Genomic DNA, 8,395 nt, shown 5'->3' on the forward strand with positions numbered 1-8,395 from the left:
ATCCATCCATCCATCCAGTGTGTGAATGTGTGTGTGAATGGGTGGATGACTGGATATGTAAAGCGCTTTGGGGTCCTTAGGGACTAGTAAGGCGCTATATAAATACAGGCCATTTACCATCCATCCACCCATCCATCCCTCCATCCACCCATCCCTCCATCCATTTAACCATACATCCATCCCTCCATCCATCCATCCCTCCACCCAGTTAACCATACATCCATCCCTCCATCCATCCATCTCTCCATCCACCCATCCCTCCACCCATTTAACCATACATCCATCCATCCCTCCATCCATCCATCCCTCCATCCACCCATCCCTCCACCCATTTAACCATACATCCATCCATCCATCCCTCCATCCATCCATCCCTCCATCCACCCATCCCTCCACCCATTTAACCATACATCCATCCATCCATCCATCCATCCCTCCATCCATCCACCCACCCATCCCTCCATGCATCCATCTCATCCCCAGGTGGTTCCGGGTTGGTTCATCGGGGTGTGACTGTTAGATTGAAAGCTGGTATGAGTGACTGAGAATGAGATCTTCATCTCTGCTGCTTGAGAACTTTGAAATGTCATATTTGAGAACAGGATGGAGGTTTGGGTGTGACTTCATCAGGGGTGTTAAGATGTTAAATCTGCAGCAACACTTACTATGAAGAACCATTTTTGTAATTGGATCATTTCTGTCATTATCAACCTAATTCGATATTTCAAACATTAACACATTTCCCAGTCCAACATTTTGATTATTCCACTTCACTGAGGTCTCCTCTTCTTCCTCAGATGTTGAATGGTTTGGAAATCAACCTGACCACCTCCTGCTCCATCAGGCCGGTCCTCACCCAGCTTCCTCCACCCCCTCCTCCACCCCAGCCTCTGCAGCCTTCAGCCTGGACCCCTCTGTCCCAGCAGGAAGGAGCTCAGGAGCTTCTGGACAAAGGACGTGGCTTCAGCAGGAGACTGACACAAAGTCAGGGGTGTGGAGGCAGAGACTGGCCTCCGTCTTCCTCCATCTCCTCCTCACATGCTGCTTTTTCCTCTTCTGACTCCTCAGATCAAGAATCACAACCTTCCTGCTCCTCCTCTTCTTCCTCTTTTCTCCTGCACTTCCAGCCAGCCTCATCCCTCAGCTCCTCCTCCTCCTCCACCTCCTGCTCTTCTCTCCCAGTCTTCCAGCCTGCTTCCTCCTTCATCTCTTCCCACTCCTCCTCCTCAACTCCCTTGTCTGAAGTGGCGTTGAACCCTTCTCCCAAACTTGTTCCAGTCTTCAAGCGTCCATCGCACCGCGTCACCATTTCCCTGCTGCGTCCCCAAAATCAGAAGCAGCTGGGTGGAGCTGTGGAAGGGTCAGCGAGGGTGACGGTGCCTTCCTTTAGGAAGGAGATTCCCGCCACTGCTCCTCGCCTTTCTTCTTTATCAGCTGCTCCCCCCCCAGTTCTTCCTTTGCCCATCATCCCTCACTTCAGCCGCCATCCCAAACTCCACAGCAGCACTGCGGCTGCTCACCCGCCTCCGGCTCACATCAAGCGCGTCTCCAGCCTCAGTCCTGTAACAAAGTTTAAACCGAGGATTATCATCCCTCCAAAGCCGGAGATCAAGACCGGCTCCAAAACCACCCTGAAGGTCAGCTCTGAAAGTGACGCTGTCACTGGCTGCAGAGATGAAACACAGACGTCCTCTGAAACCTCAAACAATGAAACCTCCAAACGCAGCACGAAGGTGAGTCTTCCTGAATAAACACCATGGTGGTGTCACTTTTTTAAAGAGCCTACAGAAGATGAATTTCAAGTAGAGTTTGAGTAATTCTGCTGATTGGCTCACAGACAAACAGCACTGAACCTCTCGCCTTTCAGAGGATCCCAACAAAAAAGCCACAAACACCTGTGTGATGTGTGACCTTTAGGCCCCACCCCTCCACTGAACTCTCAGGTGTTTCCTCACGCACCTGTTGCTGTGCTTCTTTTGATGTTTCAGAGAGTTTCTTTTGACCTAAAGACGAAGAAATCCAGAGCCGCAGTTGGAGACGTGGACGTGGAGAATATGGTCAAAACCAATCAGGTCAGAAGATGAACTTCCTGTTTCCTCATTTCCATTTCTCTGTTTTTACTTTCTCCTTCTTTTCTGACCTTCTCACCAGTGCACACATGAGCTGACACATGAGAACAAACCCTCACATGTGACCAGTTAACAAGCTGGATACAAACGTTTCTTGTTATTGGGGAAGTGTGAAGCACAAACAATTAGCGTCTTCTTCTTAGTGGTGTCTGATTTGTTGGGGCTGTGTGGAGGAGACTTCACAGTCTTAAAGCTGTCATCAGACCAGCACAGAAACTAAAGCCGGAGCAGATTTTACACACGACAACAATCGGTTTGGGTTGGAGTGGACTCTATATTTACAACAGCTTTAGCATTTCACCTACTTGCTGTTCTCTACCAGACTCCATTCAGAAAAACACAAATTTTACCGCACATAAACATGGGTGGTGTCTACCTACCTCTACTTGTTTAACACAAACCAGTTAACTAGTTTAGCTACTTTCCCCGTCATAACAGCTTATGGTTCAAAGTTTGCATTGTCAGGGGGCGTGTCTTCGCTGATTGACAGCTGGATGGTGAGATAGGTGGACCTGTGAACTGTGCTAATGCTAGTTTTACCTGCTGTGAGGTTAATGTGCCCACAGACGTGTGAGCTCCAGTTTTGGACCTCCCTCCATGTGTTCTAAAGCTGGAGCTGCTTCTCCCGTCTGTCTGCCGTACATCGGCATGTTGGGCTGGTAAAGTTTGCCGTCTAACTGACCTCGCAGCCTCCGTCTGTGCTGTTTATGAAGCTGCAGGGCGAGGAAGAGGAGGCTGATGAATTTCCACTTGTACTGTATGTACAGCTTCAGCTTCCTCATAAACATCCTTGAGGAGGACCGTGCACATTACTGTGATGTATTAAAGTACGTTGGCGTGATGAATAGCAAACACGGCATCCTGCACTGTCTGCCTCAGTTTCCTCAGCAACGCTGCTTCACGGGAGGGCGAGGACTGTTAAAGTGATGAATGGGCAGGAGGAGGTGGGAGCCCGGAGGGCGCCGAGCACATTAATAACAACATTCATCAGTTTTACAGCCCCAACCTGCAAGTTTTCAGGAACAATACGCCGCTTACATTTTCACTCTTATTTACACACTGCCAGCACATTGTTCACAAAAACAGCTCCGTTACACCAGCACGGGGACATTTTCACACATTTGAACCTGTTTTCAGTCTGGACTCAGTTTAAAATCCAGTCCAGAGGCTTCAGTGATCAATGTTTCATAGTATCTGAAGATATTTCAGCTGTTAGATTAGATCATCAATCTGATCTGTGCTCTTTCCATGGGGAGTGAGAGGGTTTTATTGGTGTTCAGACCTGCTGGGACACACACAGTTTCAGATGTGTTGATCTTAAGGACAGAGCTGCACATCAGTGCCCTCTTCCCTCCATCTAACTGTTGTGAGTTTGAACTTTTCTGGGGATGAATGTGTGATGATGAGGTGATGAAGAGGCAGTGAGTTGTTGAATGAAACGCACAATTTTTGAGGTTTTGTGGGTTTTTCTTCCATGTTTGTAGGCCTTGCTGTTTTCTGCTTCACTTCTTTACAAAGCAAAATCCAAATATTGGCATAAAAAAGGATCACGCCAGCTCAGTAGAAGCACAATAGAATCCTCATGGTTTTATTCATGTGGAAACATAAACGTTTGCTCAAACAGTAACTGCTCCGAGATCTCTGTGAGACTGAAACAGTCTGACGTGAGCTCGTGTGCATGAGAAAATCACTGATCATATATTCTGATGTTTAACTGAAGATTTAACAAAATCATGAACGACTGACGGCAACCATGGCAACCTGCTAGTGACCAAAGCAATCACCACGAAGGTTCAGCACTCGACCCTCTCCCAGCTCTTCCTCGCACCCTGTGGTTGCCAAATGGTTTTAAACCATTAAAATGGGAATAGATCTACTCTGTGTGCAGGCTGACTAGCCCACTAAATGACATCATTAGTGTTCTGACAATCGTTACTGTGTCACTGGTCGGGGTCAGACTTACTAATCAAATTTTAGTTGACGCCCAATGCTGGTAAATTACTGTCCTAAATGTTATGCAGCCATCTGCCACCAGGTGGCGCATCATAGCTGAGAAACACCCTAGAGTCTCAGCCTGATCTTAACAGTGTTAGGAGGAGGTTGTGGATACAAGTGGCTGAAATGGGCTTTTTCTGGAAGGTGGATGGTCTCTGCCGTAGGGATAGGGTGAGGTCCAGAGTGCAGCTACTCCACATCGATACGACGCGGCTGAGGCCATCGCCTCCTGGGTCGGGGGTTCCGGCCTGTGCTACCAGGGGGAGGGCCTGTTGTAGACCCGGCACACAGAGATTACCGGCTTCACTGCTGAGAAGCAGAAATAAATAACTGGATGATTTCTTGTTTTGTAATTTTAGAATTGAATTTTCAAACAGCGTGCGTCGTTCATGGCACACGGCACAATACGCCACTTTGCAGTCGCAGTTTGTTGGTTAGTTTGTCAGAGATGACCTTATTAGTGACACGTGTGTGACCTCAGACAGATCCGGGAGTGTCTGAGAGGTGCAGCGAGCACCTGGACAGCTTTAACACCGGGAAATAAGGAAAACTGGTGAATTGGCTGGGAATGACTGCTGACGGGAACGTGACGGCACATCCGTCTTCATTACGCTCGTTTTCCTTCCTTCCCCTCCTCTCATCGCTCTTCATCTTCACCCGTCACTCCTCGTTCTGTCGCTCGCCCCTCGTCGTGTCTCTCGCCTCGTTCACCTCTTCCTTCTTTCTGTCTGCAGTTGTCCAAGCTGAACTCTGCGACTCTGCTGCTGTGGCTGAAAGCTCGAGGCGTGAACGTCAACGCCAAACACAGGAAGGAGGAGCTGATGATGAAGGTCATGAGCTGCCTGGCTGAGGCCTGAAGCACACACTGGCTCACCCCTCGCTGCATTTACTTAATAGAGTTACTTTGGAGTATTAACGCTGCGCTAAGCTTTCCTTTTAAGAATTTGATGTAAAATCTTATCAGCCGGGACAGATGAGAGCTTCTCATCCTCGCTAATTGAGATGCTGAACATTTGCCAACGTTAGATTTTGGTGTCAGATGAAGTCACAGCGGGTCCAGAGGAGGACCTTTGATTAAATGAAAGCACTGTTGGAAGCTTTCTCTTCCATGTGACGCCTTCACTCGTGTTCACTTTGCTTTATTGTTCAGCTTATTAACTGTAAAACTGTTCATTCACTGTGTGGAAGGTCCTCAGTGTTCCTACAGCAGCTGGTTCTGAGTCTTTTACCTGTGAGCCTCTAAAGAGCCACAGGGAGGTTTTACAAGCTGTTCACAAAGGTCATGTCTTCACAGAAAGCACCAGCGTTCTGCAGCAGGTGTGTTTGTTCTGGAGCTGCTCACCACTGTTCACGACTGCACTGTAATAATTCTTATTGAAGGTTTGAGAATAAAAACGAATTATTAACCAGAGTGCATGTTTGTTTTTTACCTTTGTCTTTTAAAGGTTTGTAGCTGTTTGCAGCACACACACACACAGATGTGCTCGTCCTTGTGTGAGTTAAGATGTTCGGGGCTTTTCTCTCATCATGTATGAAGGCCGTCAGATTCGTTGTGGTGAGCTGGGTCTCGTTCTGACTGCAGAGTAAAGAATATGCAGCGTTTGTTTGTGTGTCAGCATTTTACACAATTTTACACATTTTACCTCGTTCACGTGCACATCTGTCCAGCAGAGAAACATCTGTGCTGTTCTGCACCGTTTGAAACCACATCAACATGATGAAAAACAACCTGCTGGGAAAAATAATGCAGTTCCTCTGACGCCCACCAGAGGCTCCAGCAGGGAGTCAGTCCACATAGACGGCCTTGTTAATAACAGACCGTTTAAGTCTGCGCTGCGGCTTTGGACATTTTATTTTTGCACCAACCTGTGTGTGTGTGTGTGTGTGTGTGTGTGTGTGTGTGTGTGTGATGCTCTCATACAGTCCAAACTAGCAGGCATGACCTCATCCAGATGTGATCATAAAAACGTTGTAATGGCCTGAAGCTGAAGTTGTTTTTGCTGCATCCATCTCTTACATACAGTCCATACTGACAACATCATGAGTGAGCAAAGTGCAGAGATCTGAGTGTTTGTGTGTGTTAATGACCATCACTGAGCCTGAGGCTTCACAGCAGAGCGTTCACTGGTTCCTCAGGTCTGTGCAGCGTGTAAAACAGTGAAAAATGGTTTCAGTGCAGAATGAATCAAGAACTATGATGAAGGCAGACTCCTGCAGGCGGACATGATGTGTTCGTGCTTACATGTATACTTTATAAATCCCTGGGAACAGCTTAAACTAATCTCTGTCCTCCAGTTACAAACACACAGAGCTCGGAGGACGGCTGATGATGATTGAGGGGAAATATTTGCGCAGTGTAAACATCTTAAAGCTCCAAGTAATGAGGCAGACATGGAATCTGCTCCAAACTGTAATAATAAAACACAGCAGCATTTGTTATTGGAGGAGATCGGTGTGTGTTTGTGTTTTGGATATCAGCTTCCAAATGTGCAGTGAAAGTAAGGTTTTCAAAATAAACCTCCGTCTGCCAGAGCGGTGGGTTGGACTGTTTGTGGGAACGTCCTAAAGCACGCCTGCAGGCGGGGCTCTCCTACCTACACAGACCCGATCCATGCGTCCCGGGGCTCACGGTATACAAATATTGCCGTCTAATGTATAAATGCCAACACACTGCAAGCCATCGTGATCACTGACTCGTGTGACTCGTCTGCAGTGGAGGACTCTATTCTGCTTATTTTCCTATACAGAAGCAAGGTTGTTGAGCCTGTATGTCATTTGGTGGTTCAGTTGTCGTCCTGTAAACTGATTTCAGCTTTAGCTGGTTTATCACCGTTAATCACAGCCTGACAGATTGCTTGTAATTGCCAACCTGAGCTCATTCAGTTGCACTGATAGCAGACCGTCTCCATGCTTTTTGTTATCTCGATGCACTGCAGTCACAGATCTGGTCTGTGTCTTAGTAGAAAACTCATTGCTCAGAGGTCGAGAAGTTTTAGCTGTGCCGTGACCTCTGACCTTGTTTCCTGCTGTGGCTGCAGGGTGAGTTAGTCACACGGTTGATAGATGTTTCCTGTAAAAGTGTTTGTCTGTCGTTGCGTCAGCAGACGCCTGTTTGTGTATCGTGTGAAAAAGTCCACGTCCAGCTCAACCCTGAGCTTCCCCACATTTCTGTGCCTGCTGTTTCCCACAATGCATTCTGATACTCTCCCCACCAGGAAACTCTATCCTGAGCAATGGCACATTTGGGACGAGGTGGAATTCCATTATTTTAGACACGCTGTGAGTGTGTGTCCAGTCAGATTCCCCGGAGGTGAAATCACTGCTGTCAGGCGTTCCATCATTTTTCACTCTGTTCAGCCTCTGCTCCATCCCCCGAGTCAGACCTGACCTGCGAAATGATCCAGCACACACACACACACACACACACACACGCACTTTGTTTTTATATCTTTGTGAGGACATCTCATTGACATAATGCTAACCCTTACCATCTAAAGTGAATGCCTAACTCTCAGTCTATCCCTAAACGTAACCTAACTGTCACCCTGACACTAAAACCACATTTTGAGTCTTAAAAATGCCTTCAAACTTGTGGGGACTGGGATCTTAGTGTCCCCATAAGGCTGTTGGGCCCCACAAGCACAGTAAACCTCCAATTTTTGGTCCCCACAAAGATATGAACACACACACACACACACACACACACACACACACACGCTCTGTGTGTTTACATATCAGCTGACAGTTTGAAGCAGAGTGTGACAGAAACCTCTCCAGCTTTAAGAGCCTCTTGAGTCTGAGAGACTAAACTACAGCGAGAGTGACCTCGCTGATGGACCTGGAGCTGAAACCACATCATCGTCAGCTGTTACACTCGCCCTAAGTGATGTGGTCTAATGCAAACGTCACAGCAAGCCTTCACACTCAGATTCAATGATGTGCGTTACATATACAAAACAGATGAATGTCCCCACAGCATGAGTAATACGAGCACACACACACACACACACACACACTGTAATGCCTCTTTTGTCTGAGCTGTTTGAGTTCAGGTAATGATGGTGATAAATGATGATAATTACTCTGTACTACATACTTGGTGCTGCAGTGTTTGACTCCAGGTCTGACTGATTTTTCTTTTTAAGGCTTTCATCCAGCATCGTCTCCTTTTTCTGAGAACTGCAGCTCCTTTCTACCAGGAAATCTTTTCAAGGCTGCAAGCCTGTAAAGAATAAGAAGGCCGATGCGCTCGAGCTCCGACTGAAGCAGCC

The 8,395-nt window shown here is 47.3% G+C and overlaps 1 protein-coding gene across 2 annotated transcripts in view; it reads left to right on the forward strand.

The window, feature by feature from the left end:
- The window catches only part of LOC102214762 (uncharacterized protein DDB_G0271670-like), a 9,453-nt gene extending 3,918 nt beyond the window's left edge, over positions 1 to 5,535 (forward strand). For both annotated transcript variants that reach the window (XM_005750625.1, XM_005750626.1), the window contains exons 3-5: positions 798 to 1,733; positions 1,989 to 2,072; positions 4,859 to 5,535. In XM_005750625.1, the coding sequence (XP_005750682.1) occupies positions 798 to 1,733; positions 1,989 to 2,072; positions 4,859 to 4,981 (1,143 nt within the window). In that variant the 3' untranslated portion in view covers positions 4,982 to 5,535. The remainder of the gene's footprint in view (positions 1 to 797; positions 1,734 to 1,988; positions 2,073 to 4,858) is intronic.
- Positions 5,536 to 8,395: the final 2,860 nt, after the last annotated feature.

The sequence above is a fragment of the Pundamilia nyererei genome, unplaced genomic scaffold (assembly GCF_000239375.1).
Source record: "Pundamilia nyererei isolate P.nyererei 1_Seehausen unplaced genomic scaffold, PunNye1.0 scaffold00281, whole genome shotgun sequence".
Taxonomy (NCBI): Eukaryota; Metazoa; Chordata; class Actinopteri; order Cichliformes; family Cichlidae; genus Pundamilia; species Pundamilia nyererei.